Consider the following 27438-nt stretch of genomic DNA (forward strand, 5'->3'; position numbering starts at 1 on the left):
TACACTGGCTCCCTTTCTCTTCCACCATGACTGTAAGCTTCCTGAGGCCCTCATCAGAAGCAGATGCTGGAGCCGTGCTTTTACAACCTGCAGAACTGTGAGCCAATTAAGTGTCTCTTCCCCAGCCTCAGGTATTTCTTTATAGCAATGCAAGAATAGACTAATGCAGAAGTTGTGTTGACTATTGTTGTGTTGGTGTGAAGGCAGAGGAAAAACAGGGTTTGAGTTTTTTCCAAACAACTCCCAAAGAAGGAATAAGTAAAACATCTAACTCAAATCATGAGGTATAAAATTCAAGAGGACTTAGCCAATAATTTTTCAGGCATTTTAAACTATATGGTTCAAATCAAGGTCCCATTCGTAGTTAAGAATTTCAGAATGCTCTTCTTATAAACAAGAATGACTAAGCAATATATAAACGAATTTCTACTTCATTGTTTGAAACTCTACTGGCAAAATATCAAACTCGGGTATATAAAAAAACAACTGCCTCCAGGTAATTATCTATGACCAAAAGAGCTTCCAAAGAGCTAATATATAATCCTTCTTAAACAGCTGTGTTTGCCCATTTATAAGGCTTACTCACATTTCTATTTTCTTTGACAAAGTTAAGTAGCACAGTGTCAAATGGAAAAACATATTATGTTTCTATTGCAAATATACAGACACCAAAAATGGAGCTTGGATACCTTCAACTGGTGGAAGCTGAGACAGCTGTGGAGTTTGTGTGTGTGCACACATACAGTAGGGTTTGTTTGTTTTTATAACTTTTAAACACCGAAAAACAAATTCACAAAAGTATTTATTTATAATCCAATTTTTACCAGAAGCCATTAAAGGTATGTGCCAGGACTGTATAAAGTAAATCACTAATTTCTATGAAGAAGTGATTTGGTTCCAAGTCTATGAACATGCTGCTCTTTGCCCTGTGTCACAATTGAGAGTTAATCTTAAAAGAGTCCAATCTGGTTCTTAAACCATCTCCTAGGAACTCCAGTTAGTATATGCCCAATCACTATTTGAAGGAACCAAATCTCCAGTTTCTCCCTGAATACACCAAAATCACAAAGATGGTATGACAACTTTTCTGGTTTCACTTCCAGCCTTCTCCAACAAACCGAAGCTGGTCTATGAATAAGCCCAAAATACTGGCAACAATAAATGGGTATGAGTATGTGTATATGTCTGAATGAGGGAGTAAGAAAGTGTGTGTGTGTGTGTGTGTGTGTGTGTGTGAGAGAGAGAGAGAGAGAGAAACAGAGAAAGGAGAGAGACTGACAGGAGAAAGAGAGAGAAACATAGGCATGTAGGTATAGGAGGGCAAAAAAGAGAACAAATGTGAAACGAATTCCTTCTCGGTTGACACTCATAATTATGTTCTTCTTATATAAAACCCCTGCATACATTTTGTCATAAGATTGCTAAGAGCATAAAGATTGCTATATTTTACTTTATCTACGGTCTCATGTGGCTTTGTCACTACCATTCAACAAACAGAGTTGTGAGGTTCAGGATACCATGACAGAAAGGACCAAGTTTTTCCTTTAACAGAAGAATAAGCTGGGCGTGGTGGCTGACGCCTGTAATCCCAGCACTTTGGGAGGCTCAGATGGGAGAACTGCTTGAGCCCAGGAGTTTGAGACTAGCCTGGGACACATGCAGAGACCTTGTGTCTACAAAAAACCCCCACAAAATTAGCCAGGCGCTGTGGCGCATGCCTGTAGTCCCAGCTACTTGGGAGGCTGAGGTATGAGGATCACTTGAACCCAGGAAGTCGAGGGTGCAATAAGCCATGATCATGCCACTGCACTCCAGGGTGTCAGAGTAAGACCCTGTCTCAAAACAAACAAACAAGCAAAAAATACAGGAAGAGGTAAATGTTTTTTAAAGGAGGGCTGCCAAGGCAATCACTCAATCCTCACTGCATCTGTGGTTCTTAACTTTCACAAAGGACATGAAACCATCTGAGAATCTAAATGGAACTTCATACTAAAGAAAGGCACGTGGTCCATAAAAACTTGAATATAGTTTTGGGATTTCGGACTGTATACCCCAAGAATCCCTGCGCTATATATTATATTACAATGTGACATCCTGAGGAATAATGTGTCTATAATTCTGTCCCATATTGGTTTATATCCCCAAAGTCATATATATTCCACAAATGTCTAATAATTTTATCCTAATACTATATTTAAAATGTCTAAGCAGAATGAATATTTAACACCAAATTAGGAATAATTCAGATGTTCTGCATTCTGATCCAACTAGTCATAGTCCTCAAATTAACTTACATCCCCCATTACATTGTAATGACTACAACAGTCATTGTAATGGCTATTCTTTCTTTGGGACTCTTGGCAGAATTATCCCAAAGAAAAGGAATTACACCTTTAACTGCTCTCTCCCTGATAAAAATGCATTAAACTTGGAATGTTGCATTTTCCAAAAAGTGACAAAACCACTTGAAAACACACACATTTTGCTTGAAAATGTAAACTATTAATACAAATATATGAAAGCAAATGAGTAATCTATATAAATGTCTGGATAGAAATATAAAGAATCATAATGTTTTAGGTTTGAGATCTGGTCAACCCTTCTTATTTTAGGAATAACAGCACGAAAATGGTTAAGAGGATTACTGCAGTTCTCCAAATTACACCCCTCCTTTTACTTACAGAAATTGGTAAGGAAATTTTATTATGTCTTCAACCAAAAACAAAGTTTAAGTCTAAAATCCTGTCTTTTAATGAGGGTTGATAACTATGTGTGTTCAAAGTAGATAAAGGATACAAAGCAACTACTTCAAGTTATTCAAAAAGCTCAACCAGAAAAACAACTAATAATTGCATGTTTTCCCCCAAATGTACTCAGCTAGATCTTTCTAAGCTCTTAATTCACGTTTCACACTCAACTGATGTTATGCAAAGTATGTTTTTAAACATGATCCAGGAATATCAAATACAGCTTTACACAACTCATATAATTCCCATATTTATGTAAGTATACAAATAAGCAACATGAACTGCCAGATGCTTTGGGAAGAAAATTACCAGAAAAAAATTTGTTGTTAAGTCTTCCACATCTAATTGAAACATCAGTTCCAGTGAGTATTTGGAGAAGCATCAATCCAATAGCTTAACATAAATCAAGAACTAAAATGACTCAAGTATGACATTTTTCTTCCTCAAGCAAAAATACACTGAAACAGTTTCCACTTCCAGTCAAGATGGAGTAACAGGGACCAGATTTACTGTCCTACCTTAAAGTACCAGAAAGCTGAACAAAACATACAAAGTTTCAGACACTCAACAATAGTCATAGTATGAGAAAAGGAAGGCAAAGGAGGTGACTCCAACAGCTGCCCCAGCTTACTGCCGAGTTTCCAGACCATGGCACGGGGAGGGGATGCCCAAACAGCTCGGGAAGTCGCCCTGAGCAGCTGAGATGGGAGTGAGAATTTAGGGAGGCCACACTGGCTGAATTCACAGCAGGAGTACCTGAGAAGAGAGTGCTGCAGACCAGCAGGGGCTCCCTCAAATTTTCAGCTGGCACTGAACAGCACATGCATATGAGAAAACTATCCAAATCCCAGAGAAAAAACATTGAAAAGGAATAGGTAAAAAAAAAAAAAAAAAATTAGCAGAGCTAATTACAGATTACTCCTATCTACAATCCCAGTGACTCCGGAAGCAGAGGGGAAGGACTGCTTGAGCCCACCAGGAGACCAGCCTGGGCAACACAGCAAGAAAAAAATAAAAATAAATAAATAAATAAAAATAAGTTCCATGTATTAAAAATTTTTTAAGGATTAGCCAGGCATGGTGGTATATGCATGTGGTCGCAGCTACTTGGGAGGCTGAGGTGGGAGGATTGCCTGAGCCTGGGAGGTTGAGGCTGTAGTGAGCTATGATTGCACCACTGTCCTCTGGCCTGGGTAACAGAGTGAGACCCCGTCTAAAAAAAGAAAAAAAAAATTCCCAAAGCTAACACACCCACAAAAAAACAGAATGGTTTTCACATAAGCCAGAGTGGGAAAACCTCAAAATATGCAGGGTACATATAAATACTCAGGGTGAAATGCCTCAATAATGGGGCAAAATCAGTCCATTAATATATATATATTTTTAAAAAAGGCAAACCATAGACTAAGAGAATATATTTCTAGAGCATAAATCTGACAAAGGACTTGTACCTAGACAACACACACACACACACACACACACACACACACACACACACACTGAGAACAGTAATAAAGATAACCCAATCAAAAAGCAGACAAAATAAAGACTTCACCAAAGTAGATATATAGATGTAAATAAGCACATGAAAAGATGCTCAGTATCACTAATCATTATGAAAATGCAAACTAAAACCACAACAAAGTACTACTACACACCCATTAGAATGGTTAAAATTAAAAAGACCTGCCATATGAAGCGTTGGCAGGATGTGGAACAACTGAAACTCTCATACATTGGTGGGAAAAGTTTGGCAGTTTCTTAAAAAGTGAAAAATACGGCCGGGCACGGCAGCTCATGCCTGTAATCCCAGCACTTTGGGAGGCCGAGGTGGGCGGATTATCTGAGGTCAGGAGTTCGAGACCAGTCTGGCCAACATGATGAAACCCCATCTCTACTAAAAATACAAAAATTATCTGGGTGTGGTGGCACATGCCTGTAATCCCAGCTTCTTGGGAGGCTGAGCCAGGAGAACTGCTTGAGCCCGTGAGACAGAGGTTGAAGTGAGCCAAGATTGTGCCACTGCACTCCAGCCTGGCCAACAGAGTGAGACTCTGTCTCAAAAAAAAAAAAAAAGTGAAAAATACACCTACTTAAGACTCAGCCATTCCATCTAATTAGGTAGGTTCCCAAGAAATCAAAACATAACATACAAAGACCACAAATATTCAGAAGCATTATTTGCAATAGCCTTAAAACTGTGAATAACCAAATGTTCATCAAAAGGTGAACAAATGGTGGTGGATCTATGTAACAGAATACTACTTGGTCTTAAAAAGGAATGAACTATTAGATTCATCAGCAACACAGACGAATCTTACAATCACTATGCTGAGTGAAAGAAGCCCAACAAAAAAAAATTCACTATGATTCCATTATATAAAATCCTAGAAAATACAACTTAATGTATAGTGACGAAAGCGTATCAGTGGTTACCTGAAAATGGGGGTAGAAAGTGAATTAGAAAGGGTCACAAAGAAACTTGGATGTGATGGATATTTTATCTTGATTATGGTGATGGTTTCATGGGCATATATATATATATATATATATATGGGCATATATATATATATATATATATATATATGTAAAAACTGACCAAACTGTACACTTTAAATAGGTACAGTTTACATGAATTATGCCTCAAGTTATTAAAAAACACACCAAAACAATTACTAAGAGCTGATATGCTGAGATTAGTGAAAGAAAAGTCTTTGGTAGCCTACTTCAAAGACTCCTCATAAAGCCTTTACCATACCCCAAAGAGTTCAAATTAATTCTCTCTCAGTAATTTTGTTTTTATCTGTTTTAGTGCTATTATACGTGTTCTCTAAACTTTGAGTTTGGAGACAATTTCAATGCATTCATCTTTGTATATACCCTCTGTTGCCAGCCAAATAACCTGAACACAGTGGGTTATCAAAGATAACCTGGAAGACGCTGTATATTTATTTCAATAGATTTGTCCAAATATTCTTGAAAAATAACAACAGATTTTACTTGTCTATGTTCCAATTAAGGAGAGAGATGTTTAAGTGTAAACCTCAGAATACGTGGAACTTATTTAAAATTAACACAAATAAAGCAGAAATAGGAACAATCTTATTTTATTTATTTATTTATTTAGAGACAGGGTCTTGCTCTGTTGCCCAAGCTGGAGTACAGTGGCACGATCACGGCTCACCGTAGCCTCAAGCTCCCAGGCTCAGGTGATCCTCCCACCTCAGCCTCCTGAGTAGCTGGGACTACAGGCACATGCCACCACGCCTGGCTAATTTTTTTTTTTTCTTTTGTAGAGGTAGGGATTCCCCCTGTTGCCCACGCTGGTCTCAAACTCCTGGGCTCAAGCGATCCTCCTGCCTTGGCCTCACACAGTGCTGGGATTACAGGTCTGAGCCACCATGCCCGGCCAGGAAAATTTTTAAATCAGCATCTAGATGACAGGTAAAGTATACCGTTTTTCTCTGGCATAGATAACACCCTATCTAACAGCTTATTTCCCAACACTGTCTAACTCAAACCATCAAATTAACTTGGGCATTTTACATTTTCATTCCCACATAGGCCTTTGCTCAATACTCTTCTTCCTTGATGTCTTCCTTATTCTTCCCTAGCCAAATTTTGCCTGGAATGATTGTCATGATGGTATTAATAACAATTAATAAAATACTTAATAATTGTGTAAAGCATAGTGGTAAAAGATAAATGTGTCTTTACACGTATTTGTGTGGTACGCAGACATACATGAACACAGAACTCCACTCAACCTTCTCAACATCTTGAAACGTGAGTATTACCTGAATTTTAAAGATGACAAAGTTTTGGTTAGGAAACGCTGAACAAGGATTTGAATTTTAATAATCCTATGCCAATGCAAATTCCATTACACTACAGTGTCAATGATTAAGGCTCACCTTACATCTTACATCCACACAGAAGCCATTTCCAACTACCATGAACTGCAGACATGACTTACTTTCCCAAGCATCCTTTCGCTTTTGACTAAATTGCTTTCTTAAGACATCTTCCTTACTAGACTGAGAGCCCCTTGGATGTAGCAGGTATAACTTCTTATCCATGTTTATGCATTCCCAATGCCTAGCACTATGACCACACATTGTATGTGCTCAAAAACTGCCTGCTGAATTGAAATGAACTGAGCCTTTAGTTATGGAACCACGAAATAATTTCCTAACCTCTTAGGTGGTAGAAGCATTTCTTCTGTAGAATCTCTGACACAGGCTGGGCGTGGTGGCTCACGCTTGTAATCCCAGCACTTTGGGAGGCCGAGGCGGGTGGATCATGAGGTCAGGAGATTGAGACCATGGTGAAACCCCATCTCTACTAAAAAAATACAAAAAAATTAGCCGGGCGTGGTGGCGGGCGCCTGTAGTCCCAGCTACTTGGAGAGGCTGAGGCAGGAGAATGGCGTGAACCCGGGAGGCGGAGCTTGCAGTGAGCCGAGATTGCGCCACTGCACTCCAGCCTGGGCGACAGAGCGAGACTCCATCTCAAAAAAAAAAAAAAAAAAGAATCTCTGACACAGTTATCCAGATTCAACTAGCATACTTCTAAAATAGGAAACCTACTACTTCACAAAACAGCCTATTCTACTGATTTAACAGTTATTAAAAAGTTGTGGGGTTTTTTGTGTGTGAAGTTTCTTTTTTTAAAATAGTAACTGAAACAAGATTTGCCTCCCGGTTCTACTGTTGGGGTCAGCACAGAGTAGGTATACTCTCCAACTATGACAAGAACAGATATGACAATATATTTAAGAGTGATTCTTACAAAACTGGATACAATTCAACAATAGTTTTTAAAAAAATGTACAAAGGTAAAATAATTGTGCAGAAATAATGAATATCTACTTAGTAGACCTACAATCTAGTGATAGTCAAAAAGGCAGCTGGACATTTGAATATGAATTCAGAGTACAGCCAGGCTAGTTATATAAACTTTTACTTATTAATATTTAGCCAGTATGTGGCCGGGCACTGTGGCTCACCCCTGTAATCCTGTAATCCCAGCACTGTGGGAGGCCAAGGCAGGCAGACCACCTGAGGTTAGGAGTTCAACACTAGCCTGGCCAACATGGCAAAACCCTGTCTCTCTACTAAAAATATAAAAATTAGCTGGGCATGGTGGCAGGCGCCTGTAATCCCAGTTACTTGGGAGGCTGAGGCATGAGAATCACTTGAACCTGGGAGGTGGAGGTTGCAGTGAGCCGAGATGATGTCACTGCACTCCAGCCTGGGTGATACAGCGAGACTCTGCCTCCAAAAAAAAAAAAAGAAAATATTTAGCCAGTATCTTTCAACATTAAAGAGATTCCTAGCACTGAAAAGATTCCTGATACCCCTGGCTAAACTCCATGGAACTATGACTTCAAAAGTTGGCAAAAAGACCTGGAATTGGCATACAGTTCTAAGAATTTTAAAGCTGCAAGTTTCCCCTGTTACAATGGGCTAATTGACCAAATAACTAAAATCACTTGGTGTCTCCACACATTTATCTCAATGCTGCCATCTTACGTTAAAATATGGGACTACACAGCTTTAAAAAGCCATACCTTATAGACTATGAAATCTGAAAATATCAATGATTTGAAACCCAACAAAAAGGTAGAGAAAAAGGTTAACACTGACAGTTGAGGTATTTAATAACAGTAAAAAATATTTTTATAGTAATTAACTTAAAATGAAAGATCTCATGAGGCAAGTAATTATAGACCCAAAATAAATCTTACTTTGAGAAAACATGAAGTAACTTGTTGAATTCCTCGAATCTAAAAAGATTATATTAACAGACATATGCGGAAGGAGACAGTAAAATAAAATCTGGAGATACTTCTTTTCTTCAGTGAATTCAATCTGCTTTTCTAATCACAGCTGCTTAAATAGAAGTATCTGCTTAAATTTGCTGGTTTTAACTTTAATCCCATTACTATAGTGATGGTGCAAAAAGGAAAATAAAAGTCAAGTTCCTAAAAAAATGCAAGGAGCTGAATTTCAAGGGCCGGTTATATTTAACTGAAAATTTAACAATTTGCAATCTTCCATTTTTTCCATGAAGTAAAACCATGCTATTAAAATTATGTTGAAAAAAAAAATTCAGTGGCACTGAAGAATGTCCCTGATTTAATGTTAACATAAAAAAACCAATCTGTATACATATCAACATTCCAACAAGGGGTAGGGGTGGGATGGAGAAAGCAAAAATAGCTTGGGAACTTGGGAATTAAGTGAAAGTCATTTTGTCAGAAAATATGAATGTCAAAATACTCATTTATAAACTCTAATTCCAAATTTAAAAAAAGGATTTTAAGTCATGTACAAAAAAAAAAAAAGGCCAATGTTTTGGTAGAAGAGATCAGGAAAAACACAAAGATAAACATCCTATTAAAAGCTTATTATTCTACCACACTGGTGCCTGACTGTCAATGTGTGGAGAAAAGCAGTAAGTAGGAACTCTCTGTACTTTCTACTCAATTTTGCTGTGAACCTAAAATTACTTTTAAAAGTCCATTAATTAAAAACAAACAAACAAAAAACAACTTACTTGCTCCTTGCTGAGCATATATTGATTTTCTTTAGAAGTGCTTCTCACAGCACCAGTCAATCTGTTTTTAGGAGAGAAACCTGACAGAAGTCTCAAACTGTACTTTATTCTCCTTTCCTATTTTAAGATTTAATCTTAATTCAGCAAAATAAGCATCTTTTAAAATCCTCATCAGTCTTTTAGTACAGATATAACCAGTCCCAGGAAACCATCTGCCAGTTTCTTCATCATCGCTCACTGCTGAGCAGTGTTTGTTGATTCCTTCTTCAGTTAGAACAAGAGGCAGTGGCCAAAACGATTTCCTGTCTTAAAGGGTCAAACTCTCTTTTTCAACTTCTTACATTGTTTCACAATCTTACACAAACAGTTATATCATTATACATGGCTTTTATAAAATGTTTTTATTTTCTCTAGACTGTAAGAGCCACAGTGCAGTGACTCTGCCTCAGTCATCGCTGCCTGACATATAAACATGGTAGCTGCTTTGTTGAATGAATTTTCCTTTCAAGCCACAAGAAAAGGCATAATCATCCAAAAGAAGTAAAAATGTTTTCCATCTTGCAATGAAAAGGAAGTTAGTTTAATAAATTAGGCCATAAAGTTTGAAAAGAATAAGTCTCACAAAGTACTTGTTTTCATTATTTGAACAATTGCCAAGGGGGGCGAGGGTGGTGGAGGGGAAGGGTGTGTGAATATCTGAAAAAGACATTAAGGACATGTTTGGGCCAGAGAACTATCACATATAATACCAATACCGTGTCTGTATATCATATTATACTAAGTGCTTTAATAAGTATTATCTCACTTGATTATCACAATTCTATGAGTCAGGTGAGGTATAGGTTGAGTATTCCTTATCCAAAATGTTCGGGACCATAAATCTTTTGGATTTCAAATTTTCTCAGATTTTGAAATACTTTCATATATATAATCTTGGGGATGGGACCCAAGTCTAGACATGAAATTCATTTATGTTCCATATACGCATTACACACATAGCATGAAGGTAATTCTATACAATATTTTAAATAATTTTAAAAGTTTCAACTACAACCCATCACAGGAGGTCAGGTGTGGAATTTTCAACTTGCTGCATCACATCTGCACTCAAAAAGTTTTGGAGTTTGGAGTATTTCGAATTTTCTAATTAGGGCTAGGCATTCTTCATTCCTCTTTTCCAAAGTGAGGAAACTGCAGCATCCATAAAGCAGGACCAGGAGTCAAACCAAATCCAAGCATCTGCCTACTATGTCATATTGCCTCTACACCACAGAACTACACCTGCTACTACAAGCCACGCATGAAAATTCGCCTCATTAGCTTCTCAGTTTATTAAGATACCATCAGCTACTAGCTACCAAAAATGGAGTGCTCAATTAGTTGCATTTTTCCCTCTGTAATTTATTTGTAGGTGAGATGAGCAAATTATAAGAAAATAAGCAAGATGAGGAGGAGGTTCCAAGATGGCCAAACAGGAACAGCTCCAGTCTACAGCTCCCAGTGTGAGCCATGCAGAAGACAGGTGATTTCTGCATTTCCAATTGAGGTAGCAGGTTCATCTCACTAGGGCTTGTCAGACAGTGGGTGTAGCCCACGGAGCATGAGCCAAAGCAGAACAGGGCATCACCTCACCCAGGAAGCACAAGGGGTCGGGGAATTCCCTTTCTTAGCCAAGGGAAGCCATGAAAGACAGTACCTGGAGAATCAGGACACTCCCACCCTAATACTGCACTTTTCCAATGGTCTTAGCAAACGGCACACCAGGAGATTATATCCCGCGCCTGGCTCAGAGGGTCCCATGCCCACAGAGCCTCGCTCACTGCTAGCACAGCAGCCTGAAATCGAACTGCAAGGCAGCAGCGAAGCTAGGGGAAGGGCATCCGCCATTGCTGAGGCTTGGGTAGGTAAACAAAGCCGCCAGGAAGCTCAAACTGGGTGGAGCCCACTGCAAATCAAGGAGGCCTGCCTGCCTCTGTAGGTAGACTCCACCTCTGGGGGCAGGGCATAGCTGAACAAAATCCAGCAGAAACTTCTGCAGACTTAAACATCCCTGTCTGACAGCTTTGAAGAGAGTAGTGGTTCTCCCAGCACGGAGTTTGAGATCTGAGAACGGACAGACTGCCTCCTCAAGGGGGTCCCTGACCCCCAAGTAGCCTAACTGAGGGGCATCTCCCAGTAGGGGCCGACTGACACCTCATATGGCTGGGTGCCCCTCTGAGACGAAGCTTCCAGAGGAAGGATCAGGCAGCAACATTTGCCGTTCTGCAATATTTGCTGTTCTGCAGCCTCCGCTGGTGATACCCAGGCAAACAGGGTCTGGAGTGGACCTCCAGCAAACTCCAACAGACCTGCAGCTGAGGGTCCTGACTGTTAGAAGGAAAACTAACAAACAGAAAGGACATCCACACCAAAACCCCATCTGTACGTCACCATCATCAAAGACCAAAGGTAGATAAAAACACAAAGATGAGGAGAAACCAGAGCAGAAAAGCTGAAAATTCTAAAATTCAGAGCGCCTCTTCTCCTCCAAAGAAACGCGGATCCTCGCCAGCAATGGAACAAAGCTGGATGGAGAACGACTTTGACAAGCCGAGAGAAGGCAGCTTCAGACGATCGGTAATAATTTCTCCGAGCTAAAGGAGGATGTTCGAACCCATTGCAAAGAAGCTAAGAACCTTGAAAAAAGATTAGACAAATGGCTAACTAGAATAAACAGCCTAGAGAAGACCTTAAATGACCTGAAGGACCTGAAAACCACGGCACGAGAACTACATGATGCATGCACAAGCTTCAGCAGCCGATTCAATCAAGTGCAAGAAAGGGTATCAGTGATTGAAGATCAAATGAATGAAATGAAGCAAGAAGAGAAGTTTAGAGAAAAAAAGAATAAAAGGAAATGAACAAAGCCTCCAAGGAATATGGGACTATGTGAAAAGACCAAATCTACGTCTGATTGGTGTACCTGAAAGTGATGGGGAGAAGGGAACCAAGTTGGAAAACACTATTCAGGATATTATCCAGGAGAACTTCCCCAACCTAGCAAGGCAGGCCAACATTCAAATTCAGGAAATACAGAGAACGCCAAAAAGATACTCCTCGAGAAGAGCAACTCCAAGACACATAATTGTCAGATTCACCAAAGTTGAAATGAAGGAAAAAATGTTAAGGGCAGCCAGAGAGAAAGGTCGGGTTACCCACGAAGGGAAGCCCATCAGACCAACAGCAGATCTCTTGGCAGAAACTCTACAAGCCAGAACAGAGTGGGGGCCAATATTCAACATTCTTAAAGAAAAGAATTTTCAACCCAGAATTTCATATCCAGCCAAACTAAGCTTCATAAGTGAAGGAGAAATAAAATGCTTTACAGACAAGCAAATGCTGAAAGATTTTGTCACCACCAGGCCTGCCCTAAAAGAGCTCCTGAAGGAAGCACTAAACATGGAAAAGAAGAACCAGTACCAGCCACTGCAAAAACATGCCAAATTGTAAAGACCATGAGGCTAGGAAGAAATTGCATCAACTAATGAGCAAAAAAACCAGCTAACATCATAATGACAGGATCAAATTCACATATAACAATATTAACCTTAAATGTAAATGGGCTAAATGCTCCAATTAAAAGACACAGACTGGCAAATTGGATAAAGAGTCAAGACCCATCAGTGTGCTGTATTCAGGAGACACATCTCATGTGCAGAGACACACATAGGCTCAAAATAAAGGGATGGTGGAAGATCTACCAAGCAAATGGAAAACAAAAAAAAGCAAGGGTTGTAATCCTAGTCTCTGATAAAACAGACTTTAAACCAACAAAGATCAAAAGAGACAAAGAAGGCCATTACATAATGGTAAAGGGATCAATTCAACAAGAAGAGCTAACTATCCTAAATATATATGCACCCAATACAGGAGCACCCAGATTCATAAAGCAAGCCCTTAGAGACCTACAAAGAGACTTAGACTCCCACACAATAATAATGGGAGACTTTAACACCCCACTGTCAACATCAGACAGATCAACAAGACAGAAAGTTAACAAGGATATCCAGGAATTGAACTCAGCTCTGCACCAAGCAGACCTAATAGACATCTACAGAACTCTCCACCCCAAATCAACAGAATATACATTCTTCTCAGCACCACATCACACTTATTCCAAAATTGACCACATAGTTGGAAGTAAAGCACTCCTCAGCAAATGTAAAAGAACAGAAATTATAACAAACTGTCTCTCAGACCACAGTGCAATCAAACTAGAACTCAGGATTAAGAAATTCACTCAAAACCACTCAACTACATGGAAACTGAACAACCTACTCCTGAATGACTACTGGGTACATAATGAAATGAAGGCAGAAATAAAGATGTTCTTTGAAACCAATGAGAACAAAGACATAACATACCAGAATCTCTGGGACACATTTAAAGCAGGGTGTACAGGGAAATTTATAGCACTAAATGCCCACAGGAGAAAGCAGGAAAGATCTAAAATTGACACCCTAACATCACAATTAAAAGAACTAGAGAAACAAGAGCAAACACATTCAAAAGCTAGCAGAAGGCAAGATATAGCTAAGATCAGAGCAGAACTGAAGGAGATAGAGACACAAAAAACCCTTCAAAAAAAATCAGTGAATCTAGGAGCTGGGTTTTTGAAAAGATCAACAAAATTGATAGACTGCTAGCAAGACTAATAAAAGAAGAAAGAAGAATCAAACAGACACAATAAAAAATGATAAAGGGGATATCACCACCAATCCCACAGAAATATAAACTACCATCAGAGAATAGTATAAACACCTCTATGCAAACAAACTAGAAAATCTAGAAGAAATGGACAAATTCCTGGACACATACACCCTCCCAAGACTAAACCAGGAAGAAGCTGAATCCCTGAATAGACCAATAACAGGCTCTGAAATTGAGGCAATAATTAATAGCCTACCAACCAAAAAAAGTCCAAGACCAGATGGATTCACAGCCAAATTATACCAGAGGTACAAAGACGAGCTGGTACCATTCCTTCTGAAACTATTCCAGTCAACAGAAAAAGAGGGAATCCTCCCTAACTCATTTTATGAGGCCAGCATCATCCTGATACCAAAGTCTGGCAGAGACACAACAAAAAAAGAGAATTTTAGACCAATATCCCTGATGAGCTTATCCACCATGATCAAGCTGGCTTCATCCCTGGGATGCAAGGCTGGTTCAATATATGCAAATCGATATTAACGTAATCCATCATATAAACAGAACCAAAGAAAAAAACCACATGATTATCTCAATAGATGCAGAAAAGGCCTTTGACAAAATTCAACAGCCCTTCATGCTAAAAACTCTCAATAAACTAGGTATTGATGGGACATATCTCAAAATAATAAAAGCTATTTATGACAAACCCACAACCAATATCATACTGAATGGGCAAAAACTGGAAGCATTCCCTTTGAAAACTGGCACAAGACAGGAATGCCCTCTCTCACCACTCCTATTCAACATACAGCCAAATCATAAGTGAACTGCCATTCACAATTGTAGGGATGTGAAGGACCTCTTCAAGGAGAACTACAAACCACTGCTCAAGGAAATAAAAGAGAACACAAACAAATGGAAGAACATTCCATGCTCATGGATAGGAAGAATCAATATAGTGAAAATGGTCATACTGCCCAAGGTAATTTATAGATTCAATGCCATGCCCATTAAGCTACCAATGACTTTCTTCACAGAATTGGAAAAAACTACTTTAAAGTTCGTATGGAACCAAAAAAGAGCCCGCATTGCCAAGACAATCCTAAGCCAAAAGAACAAAGCTGGAGGCATCACGCTACCTGACTTCAAACTATACTACAAGGCTACAGTAGCCAAAACAGCATGGTACTGGTACCAAAACAAAGATATGGACCAATGGAACAGAACAGAGCCCTCAGAAATAATACCACACATCTACAACCATTTGATCTTTGACAAATCTGACAAAAACATGAAATGGGGAAAGGATTCCCTATTTAATAAATGGTGCTGGGAAAACTGGCTAGCCATACGTAGAAAGCTGAAACTGGATCCCTTCCTCACACCTTATACAAAAATTAACTCAAGATGGATTAAAAACTTAGAAGTTAGACTTAAAACCATAAAAACCCTAGAAGAAAACCTAGGCAATACCATTCAGGACATAGGCATGGGCAAGGACTTCATGATTAAAACACCAAAAGCAATGGCAACAAAAGCCAAAATTGACAAATGGGATCTAATTAAACTAAAGAGCTTCTGCACAGCAAAAGAAACTACCATCAGAGTGAACAGGAAACCTACAGAATGGGAGAAAATTTTTACAATCTACCCATCTGACAAAGGGCTAATATCCATAATCTACAAAGAACTTAAACAAATTTACAAGAAAAAATCAAACAACCCCATCAAAAAGTGGGTGAAGGATATGAACAGACACTTCTCAAAAGAAGACATTTATGCAGCCAACAGACACATGAAAAAATGCTCATCATCACTGGCCATCAGAGAAATGCAAATCAAAACCACAATGAGATACCATCTCACACCAGTTAGAATGGCGATCATTAAAAAGTCAGGAAACAACAGGTGCTGGAGAGGATGTGGAGAAATAGGAACACTTTTACACTGTTGGTGGGACTGTAAACTAGTTCAACCATTGTGGAAGTCAGTGTGGCAATTCCTCAAGGATCTAGAACTAGAAATACCATTTGACCCAGCCATCCCATTACTGGGTATATACCCAAAAGATTATAAATCATGCTGCTATAAAGACATGCACATGTATGTTTATTGTGGCACTATTCACAATAGCAAAGACATGGAACCAACCCAAATGTCCATCAATGATAGACTGGATTAAGAAAATGTGGCACATATACACCATGGAATACTATGCAGCCATAAAAAAGGATGAGTTCATGTCCTTTGTAGGGACATGGATGAAGCTGGAAACCATCATTCTGAGCAAACTATTGCAAGGACAGAAAACCAAGCACCGCATGTTTTCACTCATAGGTGGGAACTGAACAATGAGAACACTTGGACACAGGATGGGGGACATCACACACCTGTCATGGCATGGGCCTGTCGTCGGGTAGGGGGAGGGGGAAGGGATAGCATTAGGAGATATACCTAATGTAAATGACGAGTTAATGGGTCCAGCACACCAACATGGCACACGTATACATATGTAACAAACCTGCACGTTGTGCACATGTACCCTAGAACTTAAAGTATAATTTTTAAAAAGGCAAAAAAAAGAAAATAAGATGAACAAAAACATGGTATAGTAATACAAAGAAATATTATTCAGCCATGAAGAAGAATGATACATGCTACTGCTACATGTACAACATGGAAGAACCTTAAAAATATGATGCTAAATCATAAAAGCCTGTCACAAAGAACCACATATTGTATCATTCCATTTATATGAAAGTCCAGAATATGCCAATCCATGCAGACAGAAAATATACTAGTGGTTGCCAGGGGATGGCAGAGTGAGGGTGAATGGAGAGTGACTGCTAAGGCACAGCATATAGAGTTTCTTTTTGAGGTGATGAAAATGTTTTAAAGTTGCAGTAGTGATGGTTGTGCAGCTCTGTGAATATACTAAAACACTGAATTGTGCACTTTAAGTACGTAAACAGTATATGATACAGGCATTACCTCATCTTGTGCTTTGATTTATTATGCTTCGTAGATACTGCATTTTGCCACAAATGGAAGGTTTGTGGCAATCCTGAGTTAAGCAACGTCATCCGTGTAATTTTTCCAACAGCATGTGCTCACTTTGTGTATCACATTTTAGTAATGTATCACATTTTAGTAATACACAATATTTCAAAGTTTTTTATTATTACATCTGTGATGGTGATCTGTGATCAGTGATCTTTTATGTTACTTTTGTAATTGTTTTGGGGTGCCATGAATGCCACCCATATAGATGGTAAATTTAACTGATAAATGTTGTATATGTTCTGACTGCTCCACCGACCAGCCATTCTCCATCCTCCTTTCTCTCCTCCAGTCTCCCTATTCCCTGAGATACAATACTGAAATTATGCCAATTAATAATCCTACATGGCCTCTAAGTGTTCAAATGAAAGCAAGACTCACACATCTTTCACTTTAACTCAAAAGCTAGATATGATTAAGCTTAGTGAGGAAGGCATGTCCTAAGCTGAAACAGGCCAAAAGCTAGGTCTCTTGGGTCAGTTAGCCAAGCTATGAATGCAAAGGAAAAGTTCTTGGAGGAAATTAAAAGTGCTACTCCGGTGAACACATGGATGATAAGAAAGGGGAAGAATGTTATTGCTGATAGGAAGAAAGTTTCAGTGGTCTGGTAGAAGATCCAAACAGCTGCAACATTCCCCTTAGCCAAAGCCTAATCCACAGCAAGGCCCTAACTCTCCTCAATTCTAGAAAAGCTAAGAGGTAAGGAAGCTGCAAAAGAAAAGTTAGAAGCTGGCAGAGGTTAGCTCATGAGGTTCAGGGAAAAAAACTATCTCCATAACACAAAAATGTAAGTTGAAGCAGCAAGTCCTGATGTAGAAACTGCAAGTGATCTAGAAGATCTAGCTAAGATAACTGAAGGTCACTATACTAAGCAGATTTTCAATGCAGACAAAACAGCCTTCTTTTGGAAGAAGATACCATCTAGAACATCAATGTCTGGCTTCAAAGGATAGGATGACTCTCTTGTTAGTAGATAATGCAGCTCCTGACTGCATTGAACCCAACGCTCACTGGTCATTCCAAAAATTCTAGGGCCCGTAAGAATTATACTAAATCTACTCTGCCTGTGCTCTATAAATGGAACAACAAAGCCTGGATGACAGCACATCTGTTTTTACATAGCATGGTTTACTGGCTCTTTGAAGCCTACTATTGAGACTTTCTGCTCAGAAAGAAAGATTCCTTTCAAAATATTACTGCTTATTGACAATACACTTGGTCATCCAAGAGCTCTGATGGAGAGGTACAAGGAAATTAATGTTGTTTTCATGTCTGCTAACACAAAATCTATTCTGCATCCCACAGATCAAGTAGTAATTTTGATTTCATTATAAATTTTAAGAAATTTATTATTAAGAAAATAAATTTAAGAAATATTTAAGAAATAAATTATTTAAGAAATAAATTTCTTGGGAGGCCAAGGCGGGTGGATCACAAGGTCAGGAGATCGAGACCATCCTGGCTAACAAGGTGAAACCCCGTCTCTACTAAAAATACAAAAAAAAATAAAAAAAATTAGCTGGGTGTGGTGACGGGCACCTGTAGTCCCAGCTACTCGGGAGGCTGAGGCAGAAGAATGGCATGAACCCAGGAGGCGGAGCTTGTAATGAGCCGAGATCACGCCACTGCACTCCAGCCTGGGCGACAAAATGAGATTCTGTCTCAAAAAAAAAAAAAAGAAATTTCATATAAAAGAGAAATATTATTTAAGAAATAAATTTCATAAGGCTATAGCTGTCATAGACAGGGATTCCTTTAATGGATCTGAGGAATGTAAACTGGAAACCTCCCAGAAAGGTTTCACCACTCTAGATGCCATTAAGAATATTTGTAATTCATGGGAGGAGGTCAAAATATCAACATTACCAGGAGTTTGGAAGAGGCTGATTCCAACCCTCATGGATGATAGGAAGTAGCTGCAGATGTGGTGGAAATAGCAAGAAAATTACAAGTGGTACCCAAAGACGTGACTGAATTACTGCAATATCATGATCAAACTTGAACACATGAGGAGTTGCTTCTTATGGATGAACAAAATGGTTTCTTGAGATGAAATCTATGCCTGGTGAAGATACTATGAATATTGTTGAAATGACAACAAAGGATTGTGACAGTTGACAAAGCAGTGACAGGCTTTGAGAGGATTGACTCCAATTTTAAAATATGTTCTACTGTGGGTAAAATGCTATTAAACAGCATCATGTGTTACAGAGACATCTTTCATGAAAGGAAGAGTCAACTGATGCAGCAAACCTCATTGATATTTTCTTTTACAATAAATTGCCACAGCCACCCCAGCCTTCAGCAACCACTATTCTCATCAGTCAGCAGCCATCAACACCTGAGGCAAGACCCTTTACCTGCAAAAAGATTACAACTCTCTGAAGGCTCAGATGATCATGGGCATTTCCTAGTAATAAAGCATTTTTAAATTAAGGTATGTATGTATTGTTTTTTAAGACAAAATGCTATTGCACGCTTATTATAGTGTAAACATAACTTTCATATGCACTGGGAAACCAAAAAAATTGTGTGACTCCCTTCATTGTGATATTCACTTTTTTGCAGTGGTCTGGAATTGAACTTGCAGTATCTTTGAGACATGCCTGTATGTGAATTATTTCTCAAATTGTTTTAAAAAATAATGACCCTATGACACTGTAAAATCCTTAATTAAAAAAATTCAATTATTTTCCAATATATTGCACATCAACGCAGGGAAGTGATCTAATAATTTTAAAACATTTTCAGTAATTATGTCATAAGCATTTTGGTGTTGCCTTGTAAAAAAAAAAACTTTACTAATTCAGAAAAACGGAGTCTTCTTTAAAAAAACTTTTTCCACTTTTACCAAAAAATTATTTCATTCCGTTTAATACTTTTGTTAAATACTCAGATTAAGTTTTACTGAAGCATAACTACCATGAAATTCATCAGTTTTAATTAGAGAGTTAGATATCTTAACAAATGTATACAGCTGTGTGTGTAGTGTGTAATCACCACAATCCAGTTTGGGAAAACTTCTTTTTTTTTGAGAAGGAGTCTCGCTCTTTCACCCAGGCTGGAGTGCAGTGGCGTGATCTCGGCTCACTGCAGGCTCTGCCCCCCGGGGTTCATGCCATTCTCCTGCCTCAGCCTCCCGCATAGCTGGGACTACAGGCGTCCGCCACCTCGCCCGGCTAATTTTTTGTATTTTTAGTAGAGACGGGGTTTCACCGTGTTAGCCAGGATGGTCTCAATCTCCTGACCTCGTGATCCGCCCGCCTCGGCCTCCCAAAGTGCTGGGATTACAGGCGTGAGCCACCTACAAAGTTCTCTGTGCTCAGCTGGGTGCAGTGACTCACGCCTGTAATCCCAACACTTTGGGAGACCAACGGGAGAGGATTCCTTGAGCCCAGAAGTTTGAAACTAGCCTGGAATTGAGTTTCTATCAAAGGTTCAAGTCATGAAAAATTATTTTTAATTGAAGATTATAAACATTAACAAAAGCTTTTTCTCTTTCAAAATAAAAACATTTTGCACATTCATAGCAGGAGCCACATAGAGTTCATAATTACACTATTTATAATAGCAAAAGATAGGAACTATCTAAATGCCCACTGACAAGAGTAGATGGTATAAATTATGGTATATTCACATTATTGAATATTGTACTACAGTGAAAATGAACTATAGCTATATGCAATAATATGTTGAATATTAAAAACATAAAGTTGACGGGGGGAAACAAAGCAAGTCCCAAAAGACAATAAGCAGTATGATTCCAAGAAAAACTAAATATATTCTTTGGGCACCAATACATTCATAATATAAACTGTTTTAAAGAGGCGAAGGAATGACAAATACAAAATTCCAAAGAATAGTTTCTGGAGGAAAGGGAAGGGCAAGAGGAGGCAGGAAAATGGAATAGTTGAGGAACACAAAAGTAAACAAATGCAAGTTATTATTAATATTCTAGTTCTTGGGTAGAGTGGAAGGTTCATATGTTTTATAACTTACATATGTGTTATCAAATTCTTTTGTATCACATTATATTAAAATATTTTTTAAAACACAAGCAAAAACGATTTTTTAAAATTACTCATTATAAAAAATTTTCCAGAAGTTTAATTGTAACTCAAAATGTACTTCAAATTTTTTAGAAAGTTCTTACCTTTGTTTCTGTTCAACTGCTTTGTCCAAGTGCTGAAAGATATCCTGAAACAAGGTGCAGCTGGAACGACTGTTGATAGTATACCCATATCCTCTTTTCCAATATTGTTTCAGATCATTTAAATATTCTAATACCTAAAAAAATTCAAAAATAATTTCTAATATATTTTCAAAAATATAACAGATTCCCTGATTTAATAATGATTCTCTAAGAAATGGTTACAGTGTTTAATTACCATTCTGCACAAAATACAGTATTTGTCCTTTCCAGCATTTAAGAGTTGGTCCCAAAGGTTCATACCACAGAGATTTATGCTGCATCACAAATTTGGATTGGGGGAATGTAGATGCTGGTGTGCAAGAGCAAGCCAGTAAGTGCTCACAGCCAACCATCCAAGGTCAGGACAGCTCAAGAGAGTGGAGTAAGGACATGTGCTCACCTCTCCCTTCTTCTAGCATTATATTAAGATGACATTATATTAATATTCTTCTTTATTCTTTCTTCTAAATGTATCCTTGACATTTAGAAGAAAGAATAAAGAAGAAGAATATTCATTAAAGCACAGAAAGATACCATAGGTGGATAAGAAATGTTTAAGAATTTTGAGAAGGTAGAAGTCAAATAGAAAATGAGTTACTTTGGTTCATGTATCAGTTTGGTGAAAAAATAATAATAAAAGTGTACCAAGGATATGGGGAAATGGGTACTGTTGGAAGGAATGTATATTGGTATAGACATTCTAGAGGGCAAATTGGCAAAATCCATGAAAACACACATACCCTATGATCCATTTAATTCCATTTCTTATAAAGTGATATTCACAGAGGAACACCAGGGAGAATGTACAAGAATGACTTACAGTAGCACTGCTTATAGAAGCCAAAAAATCCCCAGAAACAACTAAATTCCAATAGTAGGTAGATGGTTAAATAAACTATGGTATACACATACTTCAGAATACTTTGCAGTTATCAAAAAGTTCTATATTATAGATTTCCATGTACTGACATGGAAAAATCTCCAAGACACAATGTTGAATAAGAACCCATTAAAAATAATACATACCCTATAATACCATTTATTACCAACACACACACACACACATACACATTATACCTTTTATATTTCTAAGAATGATACAGATTATAAAAGTATAGAAAACGGTTTGAAACCTCTCACTGATAACACTTATTAACCTCTGCTGAAAGGTCTGGAACCGGGAGCTGGTAATTAAGTAGACTTTATCTGAGGGTTAAATTTTCCACTTACGTATCATTTGATCATTTGCTCATGTAGAAGTGGAGAACTAAAACCTCTATCTAGAACTAAAACCTGTAGCTAAAACCACAACTAGGGGACTAAAATATGTAACCCAAAAGAGGTTCAAGATGACTGCAATAGTCACAAACCTTTCTTCCCAAAAGAGCTCCTAGAGAAACTAAGTGCAAGTCATAGTAAGTTTTAAGAGCAGGGGTGGGTCAGTGCCATATATAAAAACAAAACAAAAAATACATAAAGGGGTGAGGAGGAGCTACTTGCTACACTAGCATTGCTGCCTACAATCTAGACTAGCACAGCACAATGGCAGCTTGTGTCCCTTCCAAAGGTAGAAGTGTAGATATTTATTAAAGAAGAAAAGAAGAGCTGAGGGTAAAAGCATGAATAAACAGGAAATGAAATATTACATGAACACCTTGAACGAGGCTCAGGGCAAAAGGTGACGCCGTCTCTTAGCTCAAGTATGACAGATGCATGAAAGGGTGAAGCTATATATTTGCCAAGACCACTCCTGGTTTTGGAACCTGACAGGATTGAAAGGAAGCCGGCAAACCTGAGTGGCCTTGCCCTGGAAGACATTCATACAAGATGATGGAATGGATTAATTATTAATAATTGTGTATATTCTTTTGATGTAAAGTATCCCTCTTTGAAAACCAGGGGCTGACCTGTGGTATTACGATATGTATATAGTGGCTTTCATCCACACTTCCTGGTTTGTAACTCCCATATCCCTTGTTGCAGTCTTTTGGTATAATGCTGGGTGTGTTAGGCCTCCAGGGCAGGCCTCAGGAAACAGAATCTCTCTCCTGCCTCCCTTTCACCTGTGTAGAGACAGAACTCTAATCTTCCTGCCTTTCTGGGGGCCTTAAGATCATGCCCTGAAAGGGTCCTGCCTCATATCCTGGGGGGAAGGAATACTTCCATAAAAACCCAAGAGGACTGGGTTTAGAGAGCTTACAGATAGCTGAACATGTGGGGCTTCCTGGAGGGTGGCATGCCCAGGGAGGACGTGGAAGCTCCATGCCCCTTCCCCCATATCTCGCCCTGCTCATCTCTTCATCTGTATCCTTTGTAACATCCTTTATAATAAACCAGCAAAAGTGTTTCTTTGAGTTCTGTGAGCTGCTACAGCAAATTAACTGAACCCAAAGAAGAGGTTATGGGAACGCCAACTTGAAGCCAGTTGAGCAGAAGAGTACCGATGGGGCACTTGGGGACTGAGCCCTCAACCTGTGGGATCTAATACTACCTCCAGGTAGACAATGTCAGAACTGAACTGGAGGACACCCAGCTGGTGTCTCCTGCTTGGTGTGCAGGGGAAAGGCTCCCACACATTTGGTCACAGAAGTCTTCTGTGTTGATGATTGTGGTGGTGGTGTGAGAGTAGAGGAAAAACACGGCCTGAGAGAGTTTGTCCTTACACAAAGGCAATTAAATCAAGAAGTTAGCAAAGAGACGTAAACACTAAGAAATTTAAAAAGGAATTAGATAAAAGTCTGTTCAATCTATTCAAATAATAAAATCTACTATTAGAAATAAAAAGAAGGCAACCGGAGATTTCAAAAATTCTCAAGTGCTTACTACTACAACTTTATATTTAAAAAAAAAAAAAGGGCCTGGTGTGGTGGCTCACGCCTGTAATCCCAGCATTTTGGGAGGCCAAGACAGGCGGATCGCGAGGTCAGGAGATCGAGACCATCCTGGCTAACACGGTGAAACCCCGTCTCTACTAAAAATACAAAAAATTAGCCGGGTGTGGTGGCGGGCACCTGTAGTCCCAGCTGCTCGGGAGGTCGAGGCAGCAGAATGGCTTGAACCCGGGAGGCGGAGCTTGCAGTGAGCCGAGATCATGCCTCTGTACTCCAGCCTGGGTGACAGAGCGAGACTCTGTCCCAAAACAAACAAACAAGCAAAAAAAACGGCCGTGTGCGGTGGCTCACACCTGTAATCCCAGCAGTTTGGGAGGCTGAGGCAAGTGGCTCCCTTTAGGTCAAGAGTTCAAGACCAGCCTGGCCAACATGGTAAAACCCTGTCTCTACTAAAAATACAAAAATTAGCCAGGTGTGGTGGCGGATGCCTGTGGTCCCGGCTACTCAGGAGGCTGAAGCACGAGAATCGACAATTCTACCAGACATACACCTTCAGAAACAGGTATACCTGTACCCCAATAAACATATACAATAATGTTCATAGCAACGAGGTTCATAATAGCCCCAAACTAAAAACAATGTCTACCAAAAAGATAATGAATAAACTGTAAAATATTCATATAATGGAATATTATACAGTAATGAAAATTAAAATTGTAGCTATATGCAACCTCATAAATCTTTTTTCATTTTTAAAACTTTATTAAATTGTAATTTACATACACATGATTTAAATATACAGGTTGATGACTTTTGACAAATATAAACAACTGTATAACCTGCCCCCACTGTGATAATACAGTGACTTAATCACCCCCAAGAAGTTACCTCTTGCCCCTTTGCTTCAATCTCCTCTAATACTCTGCTACAGGTACATGTTTTACAGAATCCTGAGAAATGTCTGTGACCTCATAATTCCCAATCCATTTGAGAAGAGGTACATTTTCCTGAAATTTGTAAACCTTTTCACAACACAACAGATCAAGATCATTTTAAATTCCTCCCAGTTTAAATCCCTGCCTTCTAAGTAGCAATCTATAAGTGGGAAGCTTTTTAACTTGTGTCGTGGGAGTTTGTTGTATGGATTATTTCATTACCCAGTTATTAATCCTAGTGCCCATTAGTTATTTTTCCTGATCCTCTCCCTCCTCCCAACCTCTGCCCTCTGAAAGGCCCCAGTGTATGTTGTTCCCCTCTATCTGTCCATGTGTTCCCACCATTTAGCTCTCAAATAAATCTTAAAAACTTAATGTTGAACAAGAGCTAGATACCAAAAGAAAAAAAATACACAATGAATAATTCCATCATTATAAAGTTCAAAAACAGATAAAGCTAAACTGTTTCTTAGGGAAAAAATAAATTAGTAAACAATAAACTACTGTAATAAAGAAAAAATTGAAAGCAAAAATACACAAGTAATTATGGAGAAATAATTTCAGAGAAGGAAAACACTTTTTAAAATCAAAAGATATATTTGCTTAATTCAGCAAATAATGGATAACATAAATGACTTTTATAGGTATATTAAATACCAAAACGAATCCCAGGAGAGAGAAAATCTAGATATACTTATTAAAGAAGACACAAATTGCAAAAAAGCTATCCTACAAATTAACTTTCTCCTTTGTGCCCCACTACGTCTTTTATGGGCAGTCTGCAACTTATGATGGTTTGACTTAAAATTTTTCGACTTTACAATGGTTCAAAAGCAATACACTTTCAGTGCGCTCCTTGACTTACAACGAGGCTATGTCTGGATAAACCTACTGTAAATCGTAAATGTACTTCCAACTTAAGATATTCAATCTACCATGGGTTTATCTGGATGCAACCCCACCATAACTTAAGGAGCATCTGCGTATACTTCTAACACTGTATAGACATCCTATTGTCTTGCAATGGTTTAGTTACATGTCTTTCATTCCTTGTGGCTTTCTTTGAGGACAATATCTATCTTATGTTAGCGTCTTTAGTTCCAAGCCAGTGCTTGTCACAGAACAGAAACTCAAAAAATGCTTGCTGAAGGTACACAAAGTCCAGGATATCTAATTATCTCAGAATTTCATAAATGTCTATTAATTTTTAATTGTAAAAACATTCTTGGCCAGGTGTGGTGGATCACACCTGTAAACCCAGCACTTTGGGAGGGTGAGGCGGGCGGATCACTTGAGTTCAGGAGTTTGAGACCAGCCTGGCCAACATGGTGAAACCCCGTCTCTACTAAAAATACAAACATTAGCTGGGCATGATGGCGCATGCCTGTAATCCCAGCTACTGGGGAGGCTGAGGCAGGAGAACTGCTTGAATGCAAGAGGCAGAGGTTGCAGTGAGCTGAGATTGGGCCACTGCACTCCAGCCTGGGCGACAGAGGAAGACTCTGTCTCAAAAAAGAAAAAAAAAAAATTCTTAACGAAGAACTTTAAACACATAAAAAATATAAAACAGTAGTATAACAAACCTCTGTGTACTCATCCAACTTCAACAATAACCAACATTCAACCAATCCCATTTCAGCTTTGCTCCTACCACCACCACTGAATTATTTTGAAGCAAATCCCAGGTATCATTTTATTTCACCTGTAAATACTTCAGTATATAAACCTATTTCACAGTGAAAGTCCTAAGCAGGGATAAATTATTTTCTATCAAATCGCTGAAGTAAATAACAGAAAATACCTCAATCAAAAGACAACCTTATATTTTTAAAAGAAGAATTTAATTTCTTTTCACATGTAAAAAGAAACTCTTATTCAATTAATTTAATAAACATGTATTTAAATTTTTCAAGTCACAGTCATTTAAATTAGAAGTTCTTTTTTTCCTTTTTTTTTTTCTGAGACAGAGTCTTACTTTGTCGCCCAGGCTGGAATGCAGTGGCACAATTTTGGCTCACTGCAACCTCCACCTCCTGGGTTCAAGCAATTCTCCTGCCTCAGCCTCCTGAGTAGCTGGGATCACAGGTGTGCACCACCACGCTTGGCTAATTTCTTTATTTTGAGTGTGGACGGGGTTTCACCGTGTTGGCCAGGCTGGTCTCGAACTCCTAACCTCAGGTGATCCACCCACCTTGGCCGCCCAAAGTGCTGGGATTACAGGCATGAGCCACCACGCCCGGCCAAGAAGTTGTTTATTTACAAGGAATAAAAGTACCTCTACAATAAGGAAATCAGGCAGGCACCATTGTAATCTAATGATCAAACATCACTGGCCAGGAGTGGTGGCTCGTGTCTGTAATACTAGCACTCTGGGGGGCCCAGACGGGCAGATCACCTAAGGTCAGGAGTTCAAGATCAGC

The 27438-nt window shown here is 38.8% G+C and overlaps 1 protein-coding gene across 3 annotated transcripts in view; it reads right to left on the bottom strand.

Moving 5' to 3' along the window:
• Nucleotides 1–27438, bottom strand: part of MINPP1 (multiple inositol-polyphosphate phosphatase 1) — a 48049-nt gene that overhangs the window by 9862 nt on the left and 10749 nt on the right. For 2 of the 3 annotated variants that reach the window (XM_003255165.4, XM_003255167.3), the window contains exon 4: nucleotides 21214–21347. The exons of the other annotated variant lie outside the window; for it this stretch is intronic. In XM_003255165.4, coding sequence (XP_003255213.1) covers nucleotides 21214–21347 — 134 coding nt within the window. The remainder of the gene's footprint in view (nucleotides 1–21213; nucleotides 21348–27438) is intronic. 3 annotated transcript variants of the gene reach the window in all.

This window comes from Nomascus leucogenys, chromosome 3 (assembly GCF_006542625.1).
Source record: "Nomascus leucogenys isolate Asia chromosome 3, Asia_NLE_v1, whole genome shotgun sequence".
In the NCBI taxonomy this organism is placed as follows: Eukaryota; Metazoa; Chordata; class Mammalia; order Primates; family Hylobatidae; genus Nomascus; species Nomascus leucogenys.